The sequence below is a fragment of the Eleginops maclovinus genome, chromosome 13 (assembly GCF_036324505.1).
Source record: "Eleginops maclovinus isolate JMC-PN-2008 ecotype Puerto Natales chromosome 13, JC_Emac_rtc_rv5, whole genome shotgun sequence".
In the NCBI taxonomy this organism is placed as follows: Eukaryota; Metazoa; Chordata; class Actinopteri; order Perciformes; family Eleginopidae; genus Eleginops; species Eleginops maclovinus.
The window spans coordinates 12,019,600-12,039,572 of NC_086361.1; the positions used below are offsets into that span (position 1 = coordinate 12,019,600).

General features: G+C 38.2%; 3 protein-coding genes across 7 annotated transcripts in view; 2 read left to right on the forward strand and 1 right to left on the reverse strand.

The window, feature by feature from the left end:
• The window catches only part of akap9 (A kinase (PRKA) anchor protein 9), a 61,242-nt gene extending 54,213 nt beyond the window's left edge, over positions 1 to 7,029 (reverse strand). For all 5 annotated transcript variants that reach the window (XM_063898649.1, XM_063898648.1, XM_063898650.1 and 2 more), the window contains exon 1: positions 6,822 to 7,029. In XM_063898649.1, coding sequence (XP_063754719.1) covers positions 6,822 to 6,869 — 48 coding nt within the window. In that variant the 5' untranslated portion in view covers positions 6,870 to 7,029. The remainder of the gene's footprint in view (positions 1 to 6,821) is intronic.
• Positions 7,030 to 10,853: 3,824 nt separating this feature from the next.
• Positions 10,854 to 12,952, forward strand: LOC134875308 (transcription termination factor 1a, mitochondrial). Its single transcript, XM_063899835.1, has 2 exons — positions 10,854 to 10,951; positions 11,651 to 12,952. The coding sequence occupies exon 2, from the start codon at positions 11,693 to 11,695 to the stop codon at positions 12,839 to 12,841; it is 1,149 nt and encodes a 382-aa protein (XP_063755905.1). The 5' UTR covers positions 10,854 to 10,951; positions 11,651 to 11,692; the 3' UTR covers positions 12,842 to 12,952.
• On the forward strand, positions 12,892 to 19,849 carry dus3l (dihydrouridine synthase 3-like (S. cerevisiae)). Its single transcript, XM_063899834.1, has 16 exons — positions 12,892 to 13,828; positions 14,464 to 14,567; positions 15,320 to 15,590; positions 15,691 to 16,042; positions 16,330 to 16,391; positions 16,481 to 16,570; positions 16,752 to 16,793; positions 16,972 to 17,124; positions 17,247 to 17,363; positions 17,738 to 17,803; positions 17,906 to 18,016; positions 18,404 to 18,500; positions 18,701 to 18,776; positions 19,063 to 19,251; positions 19,345 to 19,473; positions 19,578 to 19,849. The coding sequence occupies exons 1-16, from the start codon at positions 13,742 to 13,744 to the stop codon at positions 19,648 to 19,650; spliced, it is 2,019 nt and encodes a 672-aa protein (XP_063755904.1). The 5' UTR covers positions 12,892 to 13,741; the 3' UTR covers positions 19,651 to 19,849.
• Positions 19,850 to 19,973: the final 124 nt, after the last annotated feature.

The window sequence follows — 19,973 nt, forward strand, 5'->3', positions numbered from 1 at the left end:
TTATGTGTCCCAAAAAGACGTCTACCCTGCAGTGAGTGACTCCCTCCCTGAGTCCGTATCACCCGACACATGCCTCTTGCTCTGCCAGGTGCTAATCCTGACTCGAGGGATTACATTTTCAAACTATGTCAATGATCTGCACTTAAACATTATGTCATCTCTCTCGGTTTGTTACATTATTTATGTTCATCATTTATGAAAGAGACAACTTTTTGTTGGTTCCACTTTTTATCAATTTAACTGGTACAAGCAGCAAAGCATAACATTACAAAAGTTTCAAAATCATTGAATGTTAGATATTTAAAAATATGAACAAAGACAAAAGCTGCAGACTAAAAGCAAAACCCTCCTGTGTCAATTAAGCAAATGAATACGATAAAAAGAGCCACTGTGGTCCAGTCTATTCTTTAGAGCTGTGCAGGGCCCAGACATAGTCATTGAAACGATTAACCATTCAGGTCAAGCTAAGCAGATCAACTCCTATCTTTGCTGTCCTCAAAACCTTAAAGAATTCCTGAATAACGCCGACCTTTAGGCTATTTGAACCTCAGCACAACTTTTGTCTGATCACTTGTGGCAGATAATTTAAAAAATAATAATCCAAAAGTAATCCATTTGCATTCTGGATGATGAAAGATGATCACTTCAGTCTATGATCAGCTACAGACACAATTTCAGTTCATTTAATGTCTTTTGAATAACCACTAAATCAATGAATCCAGTAACTGTTCAATATTTTCTGGCCCTAATCATATATATATTTATATACACTGTATATATATGCAGCCTCCCCCACCCTCTGGAACTCCCTTCCCAGTCACATCCGAAAGGCCAACACTCTGGAATCCTTCAAAAAGTCTCTCAAAACTCACTTATTCACTCTAGCTTTCAATCTGTAATTAACTCCCCCTCCCCCCATTTTCTATATTTTTCTGTTGTTTCTGTTTCGACTTTATGTAAAGCGTCTTTGAGCATTAGGAAAAGCGCTATATAAATCACATGTATTATTATTATTTTAAATATATTTATTATCCAGTGTTATTAGCTTTCATAATTTATATTGCAATGTAACACAGGCCTTTTTATTTACTTACTATTGTTATTTAATACTTTAAAAACAGTTGTTAAGTGTAGCAGCAAACAACTCAGATTTCTAACTATTCATTATTTTTCACTTTCTCTCACACAAAACTCACTTTATACTAAAAACAAGGACAGCAGGACCATTTCCCATCTGGGAAGTGTAATAGCAGCACAGTTCAGTCCTACTATTGGTATGTTGTATGTATGCCAGCAAAAGCTAACAGACAGCTGGGCTGCAGGTGTTACATGGATAGATAAACACAGACTGTTGCCAAGGATACCATGCTAATGCCTGCTCACCTGTCCTGGAAATGGCTATGAACCCCCGTGACAGGAATCATTACCCTAAATGCACATTAACATACAGGTTTGGCACTATTTTTGGAAAGGTTGTTGTTTTGTCTTTAGACTAAAACGTCAAGAATGAACTTTCCTGCTTCAACAGGGAAACTGTCTGTTTTTGTCCTATCCACTACTGAACACCTGAAAAATCAACTCTCATTAGTGCAAAATGTATATTTAAATAACATATTGGATAAATACTGCTCAATGATTTGCAACATGCCAAGAGCTATACCTACCTATGCATGACATATAATCACACTGAGTCAAGTTTAATGGTATAGTAACATTTCTACTTAAATACATATCCCTTAAAGTATAAATGGTTTTCACTTAAATGTCAGTTTGTCATTTCAGCCATGTGTGACAACACTGTCCTGTCAGCATTCACACACAATGCAAATAAGAACGCTTTGTACACAGTGAGAACAGTGAGTACATAAGAAGTGATTTTGTACACTTATCTGGCAAAGCACACTCCTGTAGCAGCAACATTAGCATAAATGAAAGCACAGTCTGACGGGGCTGGCATGATGGTGCTGCACTAAAGGTTAGAGGCGGGCACGACAGAGCTGAGAGTGGGCGTCGTGGTCCCGTCCCCCAACCTACAACACACAGCTTAGAAAGCTAAAAGGGCTTCTGATGTGCACCTCTGCCCCTCCACACACACACACGTTACCCCTCATCTAAATATACCCATCTATCTGTGCTTCCAGGAGAGCGCCAGCCGTTAAATAACAGGAGTGAGATATGAATGAATGCCAGTCTTACAGGATGGAAAGTGTAGAGCAGAGAGGCTCTGAAAACACAACAGCATGAATATGGATTCCATCAGACTAACACACTATGGCTAAATGAGACATGCAGTGGACCTGCCAGCAGAAATTAGTCAGAGTTTTGGAGAAACCCAGCCTTTGGTTGAGCTGCTTATCATATCAGGCTGCCCTATTTGGCTGGCAGAGCAGAGCATGTGTAGTACTGGAGCTGTGTCGCTGTATCGCCATCCAGGAGGAGACACTATGTAGATGTATCACCATCTGCTGTCTGAAAACATTTACACAGCCAGATTTTTCACACAGGCTTTTTTTTAAATCAATGTGTAAAATAAGGTGACTAACAGTACCAACAACAACATACAGTAAATATGTTTCTTTTTTTGGTGAGATGAAATGAACTGCAATTACAATCTGGTGTTGCTGGAAGGAGTGGAGCTACCAAATCAGTGTTTTAATAGTGCGCACTTGTGTGTTTGTCTAGGAAATTCAGTTTTTTATACATTTAAATTTGGAGGTCAACACAACTGTATATAGTCACGATGTATAATAGGTCTTTGTGTATTAACCATTGTTGAAGTAAATGAGAAGAAAAAAACAACATTTTTATTTCGTCCATGAACAGTAAGAAAATGTACCTTATCAAGGGATGTATCAATAGCAGGACTATCAATTACAATTCCAAGAGCACTACTTTTTGTCTTCACAGCAATATTTGAACCAAAAAGTAACAAGGTACAAGTAAACTTTATTTTAAATAGTTTACATATCAATAAATAAAATAGCAATGAAAAGCAGTAGTGCGGTGGGGAGGAAGCTCACAGCAAAGTCATGTGTCAATGAGGCTGTCAGCATTGTCGGTTAGTCAACATCCCACTACCAGAGGGCAGCGATCCTGTGTTTTACACACATTTACACACACATTCCAGTTGGAAATTAACAATAGCTAACCGGCCTGAAACAAAACAAAAAGACAAAAAAGAGGCTTCAAACACAGGAGCTGTTATTGGCTATAGTGTATTCTATATATGCGCATATATCTGAAAGAAATGTGATGACCTGAACTCCTGCTCTATAGTCTCTCACACTGCGACTGAGTGGCAGGCAGAGGTATTTTCAAGTGTTTATTCTGACTCTGAGCATATGCTTATTGCCTGTGAACAATAAAATGTGGTTCTGCAGGTCATCCAATCACACGTGTTTCTGTCTCCACAAGCAATATATTTTCCTTACCTGTCCCAGCCCTATGCGCCTTTGCAGTCAACAATTCTAAGCCAAGATCAAGGTCAAGTATCCTTATAACCTCTACTGAGAATGATGTGCTCATGCACCGCCGCCACAGTCTGCCTCCTCAGAGAGTAACAGAGGGCTGTGTCTTTGGAGATGGCTGCTTTTCCAATGGCATGCAGGGGCCACATTCTGGTTAAATCTAGCCTTAGAACCCTGTTAAGAAATGTTATTTGTTGGACAGTTTCTAAAGTTCCTATACACCTGTGGTAGGGTTTATTAGGAAGACAAGTGTGAATTTGGAGAATGTTTGGTGCAAATCTGATTGGTATTAAAATCAGAGTCCTCAGCTGGACAAATCAAACGTAAAGACTGCATATTCTGCAAAAATAATTTATACATCCCAAGATTTTAAAAAGTATTCAATTAAAACCAAACCTGTGATTTTAAATGATCTATATGGTATACAAGATTCAAATCCCTAATCGAAAAGCTTTTGTCTTATGAAGACAGTGAAACGTAGCTAGTTACGGTATAGTATCTATACATTCAGATCAGCTGGTGTGCAACTGCAGCATCAGATTACTCTACACTTGCCTGATTTGAGTTTTTTCTGCTGACTATTTTGCTGTATTTCAATTGAAAAATAAGTTTTGTTAATATTGAACGAGGGGGAAAGAAACATAAAAAAGGTTTCTAAAAGTGTAAAGGAAGTTTGGTTAAGTCATCTTCCTGGTTGAAGTAATTAAAACCGGACAGCTGATAAGACGATCACATCCAATCAATCACTGGGCAATCCCTTTGCATGCAGCACTGCATGACACTACAAGAGCTTCAAAGGCGTACACTTTTATATCTCCAAACATGTTGGGATGATAAAGACTGTAGCCTAAAAGGTGAAACCCCCCAGTTCCTATTCAAAGTAATAAGATAAAAGAGTGTGGTAACTCGCTGTATCATATGGAGCTGTGCAGGGCTCATACATGATTAGTCACCGAAACGATTAACCATTCAGGCCAAGCTAAGCAGATCAACTTGCGCCTTTGGTGTCCTTGAAACCTTAATAGCTGCCTGATCAACGCTGACCCTTATGGCTATTTAAACCCCAATACAATACTTTTTAATTGGCAGTGGTACAGTTTGACAAATGGTTCCTCTAACTTTGTCTTTATTTAACACCTGAATCAAATCCAAAAAATCCAATCAAGGCTTTTATAAAGTTGCTATTTGGTTAGGACATAATATCAAATCAGGAATCTTTTAAGCAATTAGCTGCAAACTGCAAAATCAGCAGTGATCAGATATCCACTGCCATGATGCCTTATTTTGCAGACTCATCAACCTCATTATTCATGATGGCAGAGGACGGTAAAGTTTCAAACATACTTTTAATGCATGACCAGAAGGCACATGAAAGGATCAGATAAACAAATATGCATGTCGCCCTTCATGAATGATGCATGCATCGCTGGGTCCAAATAAAAAAACAATGCAGTGTCCTCCCCGTGAGCCAATCTGTATTTCTCTGAAAACGCTGGAAGAGTACATATGCTGGCAGCTATTATACACCAATGGAGACACCAATCTGACAGTAAAATAAGCCTTAATTGTAGACCACCATTACAATAAAACATGTCTATTTTATATCAGTTTGAGATAAAGTGGAAGTGCACTGAATTACACACGGGCAATTTACATAATGTCCTTCTGTTGGTGCCACTTTTGCAGAGTCTGGCAAAGACAGTAAAAGGTAAGCGACAGGTAAACTGACAACTGTTAAAGTATCCAAGTTCACAAAATCATTCCACCGTCTTGAGCTTATCACGGCTGTGTCTGGACAAACTGACACTCAAAGTGAGCTGAAGGCTTGCTCCAGTATATATTATGCTGGTAATGCACTTTCTACAGAGAAAAGTGAGAGCAACAATACATCTGCAGCTAATGGATTGTAACATCAGCCTACAATGAAAGCTTACTGTCGGGTTTAACTCAATAGGCATTGCAAGGGAAAGATGTCAATTTAAGTAGAGGGGTTATAGAAAAAGTGATTGAGATTTCTCCTTTCACTCTGACAATAATAAGAAGCCTTACGTAAACTTGGTTCCAGGAAAATCATTACCAGGATACTAGTCTTTGTCTCTGATCGTCAGACTGGGAAATTATAGCAGCCATTACTTATTTCCTCTTAACTATCAGCTAAATGTATTGGATTCAATGAATTACAGAAAAGTCACACAGGCACAGTTTGATCTTACATTTAAAGCAGCTATAATTTTAATGTTTACCTTTAATGTTTGGACATTTAAAGGAGCAATGTCATGTCATTATTTAAACATTCCCTTTGCATGCTGACTTCTTTCAGCCTTGACTTAATCCAAGCTTAGAAGATCCAGTCAGACTTTGAGAACAAATAATAATGTCCTGGATATCTCTGCCAACCTTTATAAAACGGTTATTAGGCAAAATCTAAAGTGAGGTTTCTCTGGGTGACATGGTACGGTGTGTGGAAACAACAACAACAACAACAACAACAACAACAACAACAACATCAGCAGCACAGAGAGACCTTTTATAAAACAAAATGCCACTGAGATGGTGTTTGTCATGGTCTCACCCACTGTGCTAACATAAAAGTCAGAGCAGCAGCTCCAGTATGTAACCTGGTGTGACCTAAAAACAAACCAAATATCTTAGCATATTAGATGTTTCTCTGCAGTGTCAACATGTGTGGTAGCATTTCAAGTCCGACTGACAGAAATCCTTCTTCTACAAACTATTTGTAAATGAATAAGTTGATACATAGAGATAGATAGAATGGACATGGACATTAATCCAAGTGTACAGGGCAAAATAAAGCCCATCATTATCCGGTTTTACATCAGTTACTGGCGGGGTGGGGGTTGTCCTCCTGACCTAAATGATGCCTCTGATTGATAAAGCCAATGAAGCACAAGTTTGGGCAATGTTTGCTCTAGCCAGTGGGGAAATGTGTCCTGTTTATCCTGTTACACCAGCCTGCCTGCATCACTTCAGGTGGAGTTTAGGCATGTATAATACTTTGATAACGATGTGGCAGCTATTATTATTAAGTTAGGATTGCTTTACATTCCTAAACGTTCAGAAAAGTGCAATTAATCATTGAAGTAAGTAGTAGATATGCATCATGACAAAGGAGTCAGTGGCTAGTAGCATGCTAACACCCCGGCGAGCAAGCGGCTGTCAGAACAGGGCGCATGTTTGTGGGACTGACAGCTGGGAGGTGGGTAACAGGGGAGGAGGGGTGCCCATAAACAGCTGACAGACCCAGCAGTGAGTGAAATAAGTTGTCCACAACACTAAGTTATCACTTTACAGCATAATAGCAGTGCCAGTGACAGCAAAAACTGAGAAACCAACCTTTGCTTTGCCGGCCTCCAGCTTCTTTTGCCTCTCCTCGTCCTCCATCACCGCTGTCCCTGTGGCTGAAACGAGAGGGAGACTGCTTCATGCGCAATACCAGCGAGTTAAATGTAAGAGCTAACAGTTGAATATGTCTCTCGTTTTGGTTTCCAGCTCGCCTCGAGTTGCATTTACTAGGAGCTGTCTCCTTGTTGGTAGTCCGCCGCCATGTTTTCCACGTAAACATGAGACCCATCTATGATGACGTCATGTAGATGTAGCCGCGCCCACAGGCATGCCAAAAGTGTTGCCTTCATGGGCTGTCAGAAATGTCGCGATTGCTTGTACTTGGGCTATTGTCAATGCATTTCACTCAGTGGTGTAAAGTAAATAAGTAGACTTACTTAAGTACAATTGAGGGACTCATACTTTACTTAGTACATTTTGTGCTATTTTCTACTTCTACTCCACTACAATTCAGAGGTAAATAGTGTACTTTTAGTCCACTACATTTATTTGGTGCCTTCAGTTACTTTGCATGTTTTGTTCAATGATGTGAAATATAATCAATACTTAAAACTTTAAAAGAAGACTTTAATTACCCTGCAATATACAAAGTAATTCACTTAACATCTTATATTGTTTAATCAAAGAATCAAGTATATTTTAAAGCTTATCATACGTTTTGTTTTCTAAAATGTTAGGAAACCGATAAGTAAAATTGAACAATGAACATGGTGACGAAACACTGAGGAGTGGCTTCCATTGGATATACATGTACCTCAAAATTGTAGTAGGCCTAAGTAAGCCTGCCCTAGTTCATGTTCTACATTGCAGCACTGTAGGACACAATCAAACATCTTTAACAAACCACATAGCTCTGTTTGTTTGTCATGTTTACTTTGTATTTTCTCATGTTTTGATCTATGATGTTTGTGAAGAAATCTGAATTTGTATATGCAAACTCACTTTGCAGAATCCTTTAACTTCTTACCGTAAACTAAATAAATGAATAAGGTGACATTATCCACATATCTGAGGATTTTCACAATGTCATGAATGTCTCTGTTTTATATGCAGTCTGAATAGTGCTTAAAACGTCTGCTCAGTTTCTATGGTGACGGGAGGAAAGGCAGTTCCGTCCCATTTGAGAGGTTTCTTTTTTGATGAGGAGATATTTTAATTTCAAAGCTGCATTTTTTTTTGTTGTATAAAATACTTTTGTCATCAACTCAAGTTTCAGAGAATGGCACATGATTGGGCTATTCTGAGCACATTAAACAACAACAGTGGCATATACTCATTTGAAAAGGAAACATTTGAGCCTCATTGGCTGAATGGGACAGGTAACATGAGAGACTGGCTTCAGTTTCTAGGACAGATGGAGGCGATAAAGGACAAATTGTCCAGTATTTTACAGAATATTTATGTGGAACTGATCTTCAGTCCGAATATGAGTCATAGTCATCAATACAATTAATATAATAGTATTTGTTCTGCAAACATGTTTAGGTTAACAATAATGACTAAAGTGTCATTTTGTATGCATTTTTGTTACATTAATTGCCGAAGAGAACGGTAAATTGCATCACTGCTGATGTAATTTTGATGTTCTGAGGAACCATAGTTTGGAAAAACTGTGGTCATTTTTTGTATTATTTGTTATTAAATTGTGCAATTACATTTGCTTCAATTAAGCACATTGCCAGGAATATTATTCTGAAGATGAGATACTTTCTATGATATATTCTCATATTAAATCCTACTTTTTTTTAATCCATCCCCGCATAGTTTGTGTAATGCATCTGATTTGTAAAATGTGATGTCAACCTTAAGTTGTTAAAAACACTATATTTGTCTTCAACTGAACAAAAGTTCATGTTAAAGTTCTTTAAACTATAGTACTATTGTATAAGCCACTGTCATGTCACCTTGTTTTTCAATATGGTCAAAAAAAGTTCTCACCTTAAACCTGCTTACAAAAACGTAAACATTTCTCTGCCCTCTAATAATATTTAAAACATACCCGCATCAGCAACAGCAGTAGTATCAGCAGGAGAGGATGCTCTGTGTCTTCTGCTGACAGGAGCCGAACAGCTTATGGTCTGGCAAATTTTGAATTCCACCCATCTTCTTTTAGACATTCTTAACAACTTGATGCCAGCTGTTAAAACTCACTGTTTGTGCAACAGCTTCTGCAGGAACCACTGAGCATTTGAAAGTTTCAACAGTTTTTGAATTATTAATTTCCTGAAGGAGTACTGTGTCAGCAGTTACCCAAGCAACTACAAAGTAGACCACAATAAATGGATCAGGGCAGGAATCTATTCAATATTAAAAACATAACAAGAGGCTCAAAAGAGAGAGAAAAGCTAGGCACACTCAAAATAAAATTGAATCAGGGGAGTAAAATGGAAAGCTACATATACAAAATCTATAAGCTTTGATAATAAAGACATGGATAGTTGTGTTTTTATAAGAGCATGGCTGATGGGAAGGAGAGCCACTTCAATGCTTGTTTATAAGGTTCTAATAATTTACATTTAATTTGATCATTTGCATTTCACATGCAAACCATGTTATTTCAAAGTAGTGTGATGATGCATATTTTGTTTTATGTCTGTGTAACCTGAAGATGTGTAACCTAAAGAGTGTTTAGCTTGACAATAAAATTCAACACAACTATCTTTCTTGATTCTCCCATCTAATCTTAGTCTCAGATTAAAAATGATTGAAATTTGGCCATAAGAGCGGGTTCCAGAACACATCATTATGCAGACAAAAGCAAAAGTGCTTAATGACAAGTGTGAGAAAAGTGGAGCTGTGTTTGATAATGAGAAATATACTGTGTCCTGTGGATAGACAAAATGAATCTCAGATCCTATCATGGACAAAGCGGCTTTCACTGCAACACCACGCTCACTTCAATCTTAAAGCAGCGGGACGAAAGCTCCTTTGCATAATGAAGATCTCACTGTGCAGTATTAAAATATTCAAGAGTGGTTGGACTCATCAGTAAAGTGTGGTAATGGGTCAGTAGGTTTCTCAGTTCTAAGCAGAGAGATACAACACATGGCAAATGCTCTATTGTACCTCGTGGATAAAGGGTTGTCAAGTGTGTGTCTGCCATAATTAACTATTAATGCAAGCTCACAGTCCACCATTCTCTATATCATAGAATTTCTATTATTATACTGAAAATAGGCACGTATCGCATTTAAGCTATAGGACTTGAACACCGTCAATTATTTTGATAGCTTTGTTAGTGAATGATTATTTATTTCCTCTAAACATTTTGTGCACAATAGTAATGCAATTATTCAGGCTCATCAAGAATAAAATAAAACTCAGGATCCATTTAAAAAGGTGGAACCCTTTCTATTGTATCTGTGAATGTGAGAGTCAACCTAAAGATGATAACATTCTCTGCATTATTTAGGCTATTGTATTTATATATTTACTTCATCTGCATTACTTGCACATAGGTCTTGCAAAATCATCTGCACTATTTTATCTAACCTACTCTACTGTTTATTCTGGCACTGTTTTTATTTTTTTTATTGTAACTATGTTGCAATGTTGGAGGAGCTTGTGACTGTGACAGATTTTCATTGTCATTTCTACACTGCAGCTTCTGTGCATATCACAATAAAAGCCTTTGAATCTTGGATTGAATTTAAACGAATGGTGAAAGTTTATATTAACATGAGCTTGTTTAAAAATGTATCAAAAATATATAATTTAGTTTATGTTCACACACACAATAATAAAGAATGGGAATAATACAATGGTTATTAAATAAAGAAGAAAATAAAAAAGACATATCAATGTATCTCAAATCTCATCAATAAATTAATATCTAGATTTGTATTAGCTATGAGAATTACTAAACAATTACTGGTGTATACATTCATTTCCCCAGCCATTTATATTCGATTTTGGTAGCCTTCAAAAGGTAAGCCATGGCGTGGACTAAATAATAAATAATAAATTACTTCCATCTAGTGGTTGGAAGTCAGCGGAGTCCAGTTTGTCTCCAAAACGCTAGATGTCACTGTGAGAACTGTTTTATCCGAGTTTCGCGTTTCCGCTTTCTCTTAGACAGGGCTGTCAAGAAACGTAGTTGACTAAGATAACCCAAACGTATGGTATGTGTTTTTATCTTATTTCTGCCAAGTGTCTATTGCTTTGGTACATTAATGATTATTTGACATATCACATGTTTAAACCTTATCACTCCATACTTCTTCGGGACTTTCACTTAGTCATTTGACCGAAAAAAGTTTCTGATTTGTTTTTTAAATGACTTAGCTGCTGTAGCTCGTCTTGGTGGTATGTTTTGGTTTTATGTCTGTACATTTATACGTCACCTGGTTTCAAGCTAGTCAATAATTACTGGCACATCGTAAGAAATGACAATAATGTGAGTTTTCCCTTGTGACAGACTCTTAGCAGAAGCTGACATTTTGAGATGTATCTGTAGATATAAGACATATCTTTCAGATTCAGATTTGACATACACAATTTGATCAACAAATGAAATATGCCACATTGATAGGAAATAACTCTATCTCTATCTACAAGATACAACATTGCAATGCTTCAGACATGTTTCAACATAGAATCCAACATAACATTATGATATGTTCTACCTAAAAAATATGTATCTGCATTTTGAGTTCTTTTGATTCACATATTATTGATAATATTTACTGTTCTTTTTTAAAGTAGGGATCAAAGTACTAATTACAAATGACAGTATGCTGATGTGTACCATTTACATTAAAGTGAGTTTTTTTCCTTTTACTACATTATTGTTTATCTAAACATGTTTATTTTTCTTTCAGGTTCCCTAAAACAGGCAGAGGTGTTACAAAGTAGCTCTACAAATGGCAGCAGTAGGCGGAGTAAGGGCTCTCCAAAGGCTTCATCCACCAGGGACGTTTCAGCGGTGCTTTGGACTCGTCCCAGTACAGTTGACACCAACCTGTCTTCCCAGGAGGCTGTGCACTGCTCCTACAAGTAGTAAGGAGCGAAAGCAGCCGGAGACCCCAGAGAATGAATCTCTGCTGGAGAATCTGAATCTCATGGGAGTTGACGTGAAGATGGCACGCCTGCGTCAGCCTGGGGTGCTTCGTAAAGCCATCACAAATGAGCAAGCTGTCGCTCGCTTTTTGCAAGAAAAAGGTGCCCCCAACAACATCATCGCCAGCATCATATCCCGTTATCCCCGCGCTATCACCCGCTCCGCTCAACACTTAGAACAGCGCTGGGAGCTGTGGCAAAAGATCTTCAAGACTGATGAAGAAATCGTGAACATCCTGTATCGCTCACCTGAGTCTTTCTTCCGCTCCAGTGATAATGCCAACTTGCAGGACAACATTACTTTTCTCACCTCGCTGGGACTGAACAGCAAAGACCTCCATCGTCTGCTTACCACAGCGCCGCGGACATTCTCCAATCGCTTAGAGCTGAACAAACGGATGGTGCAGTTTCTGGAAGACATCTGTGCCGAACTTGGCGGGAAGAATCCAGAGTTGTTTCCTAAAGCTGTCATATCCAGAAACCTTTACATTCTCATCAGAAGCACGAAGAGAGTCAGGACAAATATCGACATCCTTAGAACTTCTCTTAAGTTGAGCAATTCAGAACTGCTTTCCCTTTTTCAAGGTCCTGGAGCAGAAATACTGGATCTTTCAAATGAATGTCTGAAAAAGAATTTTCAAAGTCTCAGGGAAAAGATGGTATCACTTGGCTGTCAGAAAGCTGACGTGAAAAAACTAATCCTCCGCTATCCAATGGTTATGTACATTGGGAAGGACACACTGAGCTCTAAACTGGACTGTCTCTTACAAGGGGGAATAACAATGAAGCAGATACTGGACAAACCCAAAGTGTTAGATTACAGTACACAGAACATCACAGGGCGACTAGAGGAGCTGAAAAGAGTGGGATATGACTTTCAGAAGAATGGCATCAACGTCCTGGACTCTAGCCGAAAGCGCTTTGTTGCAAAGATGGAAAAGCTTGATGCCTGAATATAACTTTCTTTATATTATGTTACATAATATTGGATGCTGCTTTTACTTGGGCTTGCTTTACAAATGTGTTTTGTTTATGTAGTACCTCCAATATGATTTCTGACTTTTGGATGTCTCTTGTGTAACACTAATTTGGTTGGGCTATGACCAACCATTGTTTTCATTGCTGTCTTATCTGCAGAATATTTGTTTCCAAATTAGTTCTTAAGCCTCTAAAATAGGGAATAGTTAAATCACAGTATGATGTTCAAAGTTCTTGTTTTGTCCAAACAATTATCCAAAAACACAAATACATGATTTTGTCTCACATTATGCTACAAATGCAGCAAATGCTTACAATTGAGAAACGTGCTGCCTCAATTTTCTGAGTTCTAATAGCTAGTCATTTATTGTTGAAGTTTGTGTTTTTGTAACACTGACACCTGTTTAACAAAATTCCTTCCATTGATTTGCACGTCATCATTTTATTTCTTTATCAATATGTATACATTTCGTGTAGGAGAGTTGCTCTTAGAATTCATGCAAGGATACAATCTTGAAATAAGAGTGATCTGACTGTTAAAGAATGGTTAATCTTACTTGTTGAAATGATCTTTGAATGGGAAGTTTTGTTTTCTTAAATAATTGAATTCCTGTCGAGAAAATGTATGTTATAAATCCTATTATCTTATTTGCAAAAACATATATTTCAGCAACATTTTTATCTTTCCAAACATAATGGAGCGTTTCTAAGATTTGCTCTGGAGTACAATGTGTTAGTTGATATGGGGGGTTTAGAATTCTATTATACATTTTATGGGTAATCTGATTTCATTTCTTGGACTGTAGGGATCAATTTAAATGATTGTATAGTTTGTTCTGAAAAATGTGTGAGACGAACTGACACACGCGGAACCAATGTTCGTCTGCCAGTACACCCGGACTTCTCCAAAATGCTGCACATGTCTTTCCTCATGCCGTGGGATTGTTGCTGTGCCTGTTAGGGTAAGAGACAATAATCAAAGTTTACTGTATTTGTTTAGGGCTTTTTTCATTTTAAGTGCCGTAAATAGCCTTAAATGCGTTAGCAAGCTAGCAGCTAATCGTTTTGTCAAAAGCCTTTATGTTAGCTGTTAGCTCCTTAGCAGGGTTAGGTATTTCAGTTAAAGCTGCAGTAACGTTAGCTGTTTGCAAACATAAAACATAGGTTAGTAACTCTGCTTATGCTAATTTGGATTCCATTTATTCAGACAGGCAACCTAAATGAAGGTCAAATTAATTTGATACAGCTGACGTTAAGTCAACTTATATAAAGTAACGTTAACACAGTTAGACATGCAGTACAAAGCTTAATGTGAAATAAATATAATACCCTTTTTTTCATACAAGCAATGTAGAACAGTGTATTGTACAATGAAAGAAATGCATAGATTGAATATAGAATTGCACATTTATTTTAAAAATAAAACGCATTGGATCATTGTAAAGACTTAAGAAATATAATAGCAATGAATAATTAAATGAGATAAAACTCAGAAATGCAAGCCCAAGATGGATCCATATCGAAAGCCACTGTATAAATACAATGGTAAAAATAAAAATATTGTGTTAGTATTTATCGATGTGTTTTCAATCAAAAGGATTTGGAGAAAGCCTGTGAAGGTGGGATGGAAAATCCTATGGAGGAAACCCTGGAAAAGAAGACGGATGTAGCTGTGAAGGGCGAGGCTGCACTCAAAACACAGTAAGTCACTAGCTTTTTGTGGAATACATGAGAAAGGTAAACTGATGGAAATCACTTCAAAACTTGCCAAGTGTTGTCTGGAGTGTATACTGTTTGTATACAGATGATATGACAGTAACCACACAGCTCCCAAAATGCTGAGCACCATGACTTACCTGGAACAGGTTCCAAACTCCAGCAAAACTTTTATTTTAACAAAGTTCTCTGTTATTAGACCAACATGTTAAGCCATTAAATATCTCCAGCTTTTTCTTTCTCCGTGTATCATTAAAGATTGTGCCAGAACTCCCTAACACATTATAACACTTTTATTACAGCTGACACCGCACCAGCCTGCCTCTTATTTTAATGTGTCATCTTGTCCTTATTGGCATAAGCAGAGGTATTATTTACTTGGGGCAGGACTGCCTCTCAACTTGAATAGAGTAATCCACTGTTTCCAAGAAGAATAGCGTGGACTCCTTTCACACTGCACGCTCCTTTTGTCTAATGTAGTCAACAGAACTGCACAGTTAGCATGAAGGCTTAGCAGCTCTATTGTATGTGCTGAATTTCTTGCACAAAGTATGGACTCAGCTCTCCTTCCAGTTTTACAAGGATTGTTGATCCACACAGCCCTTCATTTAATTGTACCTTAACTGAATGCTGTTTTAAAGCAGCATGCAAAAGTGACAGACTATTCTGTATACTATAAATACTGGCCTCCATTGTGTCCTTTGTCATGCATCATATCTCTTCTTTTTTATTTGCAGATTCCTTACCACCAAAGACAAATTTCATGAATTTGTAGACTCTGGGTGGCGGGGCCCACAAGGAGATAAGGCCAGTGATAATGACAAGCCTGAGGAGGAAAAAGAGACACCTGTGGAGGAACCTGAAACAAAAAAATTAAAAGTAGACCCTGAGGAGAGGAATAAAAGTGACAAACCGGACGGTAAACGCATTCGGGGACAGAATAAATCAAGGCCACACACAAAGCCTAATGCCTATGATGAAAGACGACTATGTCTTTCAGTCATTCAGGTATGAAACTCTACACAAACAATTTTTTAAAATACATAACGTAATTTGCAATTGCTATGTCCACTAATGGTTATTCTCCTGACTTTTCGTATCCATGCAGGACAATAAGGAATGTTCCTATGGAGACAAATGCATCTTTCTTCATGACCCAGCCGCATACATGGCGTCTAAGCCCGCTGACATCGGGGAAAGCTGCTACCTCTACGACACATTCGGAAAGTGTGGTTATGGTCTCTCCTGCCGCTACGCAAAGGCGCACACTACACCTGACTTCAAAACCATGGAGAACGCAGAACTAATTAAAACCAACGAAGGGAGGGAGACGGTGAAGAACAGCCTGAAAAAAGACCTCCAGAATCGCCTGAGGAAACGTTCTGTGGCTTTCAAAAAGTCAGACGAATATCTCAAAACACTGGCAAACAACAAAGAAAAAACACAACAACATGCAAATGGTAACCCTATGAAAGAGGTTTCAGATAGAGGACAGATTTACTTGCGTAATGTAAACTGTAAATGTCCTATATTTATATTCTTTCAGCTGTCAGTCTTTCTTTGTGAGTCTCATAATTAATCCATGCAGTGGTTTAAAAATGTAAACGAAAAGGAAGTGAAGTGAGTCTACGTGGAGCTTTTATTTAAACAGCTCACAAGCAACATGCACGTCGTTCCTCATGATATAAGTTGAATAAGTTCAATTCAGTCTTCTAACTCTTGTCTTTTTTCACACCTCGTGATACAGCTGAAGTATCTGCAGATCCAACAGGAGGGGAGCAGCGTATGTCTACTGAAGCAGACACACAGGTACAAACTTTTACTCTGAGCCCAACACAGTACATGGTGTGTTGTTCAGTATTTTACAAGTATTTTTGTACTTGTTTGCTTTGTGACAGGCCAGCCAAGATAAACAGCCCCCAGTGAAGACTGTTGGCCCACTCACTGATGAAGATGTCATCAAGTTGCGCCAATGTGAGAAGAAACAGGTATATCTCGGCCCAAAATCTTTACTGCATTATCCATTTAATTATAGCTTATAACGTTTTTTCAAATGTACAAGTTAATTACAGCCGTCTGATACTGATGAATAGTCTCTGCACAAGTCTCAGCCCTAGCAGTGTCACTGCTGATTTCTAATGAGTGATGTGTTCTGTCTCTTTATTCAAGGTGGACTTTCAGGACAAGCTATACCTCGCTCCTCTTACAACTGTAAGTACAACCAAATGTAATTGCTGCCAAACTAACCAAATTTAAATGATTCTGATCCAATGTTTTGTATTAAGATTCTACCCTATAGAAGCAGAATATAACAAATGATTTCAACTGCTAGCCTAAAAAAATGAAATTAGGTATTGACCTGTCAAAATGATTCCTTTTCCTTCCTTAGTGTGGAAATCTGCCTTTCCGTCGTGTGTGCAAGCGCTTTGGAGCAGACATCACCTGTGGGGAGATGGCCATGTGCACAAACCTGCTGCAGGGCCAGCAGTCAGAGTGGGCCCTCCTGAAGCGGCACGAAAGTGAAGATGTTTTTGGTGTCCAGGTGCTGCTCGTAGATATTTTTAACTCATCGGAACAAATCTGCTGCTACAAATGTTATTATTTTAATGTGATCACAAGATATTGTTTAGCTGTTTTTAAGAAAATTCCAAATGTTGTCTTCAGGTGGAGGGCTGCTTCCCCGACACCATGACAAGGTGTGCAGAGCTCATCAACAACAACGCAAATGTTGACTTTGTGGATATCAACTCTGGATGCCCCATTGACCTTGTCTACAAGAAGGTACACCCTCCTTAAACCCAGTAGTTCCACTGTTTTCACTACTTTGTCATCCTCTCTGTGGTGTACATTTGAGCAACTTCACTCATACTTGCTGCAGTGTGATATATCTTTAAATCAGTATTTCTTTTAACTGAAGTTAAATACAAACCCACCTAAAAGCTTAAATCTATCCACCTTTGTTTGGTACAGTCATGGCCAAGGAAAGAAATAAGCATGTAGGTAAATAAGGCGGGCCAGTCAAAGTAAACTAACATGAAACCACGATGCTTTAAAGTCAGAATGTCATTTGTGTTTACGATCGAGTGTATAAAGCATCATTGAACATCTTCATGGCACTCACTGACAGGTGGTGTTTGTTTGCTTTTCCTCACCAGGGCGGAGGCTGCGGCTTGATGACACGCACCAGAAAGTTTGAACAGATAATTAAGGGAATGAACCATGTAGGTTTGGGTGTTTTTACCAAGTTTAGCTGGATGAGATGTGTTGTTGAATTTGGGTTTTTATGAGAAAATAATATTTTCAAATGTTTTTTCTTCCTAAAGGTCCTTGACGTCCCGTTAACAGTCAAGATCCGCACTGGTGTTCAGGAGAAATGCAACATAGCGCACAAACTTATTCCAGAGATGAAGAAGTGGGATGTGTCTATGATCACAGTAAGTAACAAGGCAGGGTCTCGACCCCTTCATGTGTTGATTGATGATTAGTATAGTGGCAGCACAAGTTAAGAAACACATGCAAACAACGGCAGCCCAGTCAGTCTCGTCACAAATAGTGTAGAAACAAGTGGACACTTTAATAAAAATCAAATAAAAAATGATGTGGCCAGCTCTTCTTTTTTCTCACGTTGTTTAATTTTAATGCACTCAGCAAATCACTTTCAAATGGAATGTGAAAGCACGTGTCTTTATATCTAAGGTGATGTGTTCCCATTTTGCATTTTGTTTGACTTGTTCGTCATACCGACAAAAAGTTTGACGTATAACATGTTTTCCTCCTTTGGCTTCAAAGTTATGACTACTGATGATGTTGTTTCCTCACAGTTGCATGGCCGATCCAGAGAGCAGCGCTACACTAAGCTAGCTGACTGGGACTATATCACCACCTGCTCCAAACTGGCTAGTCCTGTCCCCCTTTTTGGTAGGTGTATTTATGTTTATATTTCTCGATTGTAGCTACACGCACACTTCTGATGGGGGCAAACTATTATTTATAGGCTAAAATAACTCCATTTATGCATTTTGATTCTCTCAAGGTTGCAAAATCCTGCACAGGCCTAAGGAGAGTTATTAATTGTTGGTAATGATTGAGACTAAGTTGACTTGTGTTTATATTCCCAGGTAATGGAGACATTCTGTCCTATGAAGATGCCATGAAAGCAAAAGAGACGGGAGTTTCTGGAATTATGATTGCAAGGTTGGCCAAGCGATTTAACAAGTAGACACAATCATGGAAAGACAGAGTCAAAAGTCAAGATTGTAAACGATTTTTCTGTGGTGTTCCGATCATTTTGTCCACCCTCTGATTATTTACTATTTTGCATCGTTATCATAGAACTTCTTTTGTGATATTACTTTCCCAGTCATTTGGAAGATATTCAACCCATAACGGTCATTGGAATTACTCCATTTTACAGAGCTGAATAATTATCTGTGTGGTGAACTTAAAGCTGATTTTGCATGTCTGACATTTGGATCTTCAGGGGTGCTCTTATTAAGCCCTGGATCTTCACTGAAATAAAGGAGAGCCGACACTGGGACATCTCATCCAACGAGCGATTGGACGTCCTCCGGGATTTCAGCAACTTTGGTCTCGAGCATTGGGGCTCTGACACACGGGGAGTGGAGAAGACCCGCACCTTCATGCTGGAGTGGCTCTCCTTCATGTGCAGGTGGCGAAATATTGTATTTATGCAAGCAATATTTATGAATGTATTGCCATTTGACCAGGCCACTCAATATATTGTTTTATTTCTGCCTCTTAGATATATTCCAGTGGGCCTGTTGGATCGGGTGCCTCAGAAGATCAATGAGAGACCTCCATTCTACATGGGCAGGAACTACCTGGAGTCACTGATGGCCAGTCAACATGCTGGGGACTGGATCAGGATTAGGTGAGCAGGGAAACACTAAGAAGCACCATTTAAAATCAGGCTACAATAAAATGAACTGTTGGTGTATTTACTGATTGTAATGTCTTTTTTTTACCCCTCTCTAGTGAAATGCTGCTTGGACCTGTACCAAAGAATTTCATCTTCTTGCCAAAACATAAAGCCAATTCCTACAAATGATTTTTGTTTAAATATCTGGTACCTCCAGCTGTTCTTTTGTTTGTTATTGGGTTTAGAGAATAAGATTAAAAGAAAGCTAATCTATACGAATAATGATAGTTGGAAGAGACGGTTTATTCGACCTGTGATGGTGCAGTAGCACAATACCTGGCGTGATTGTGTACTTGAATATATGCAATAAAGTCTTTTTTGCCACAAATGTATTTATATTTTTTATTCTGACTGAAATTATTTGTGATGAATAGTCATTATGAAATATTTTCAGAACTGACACAAACATTCAATATTCCTCTATAAAATATTTATAGGCTATATTTTTTATA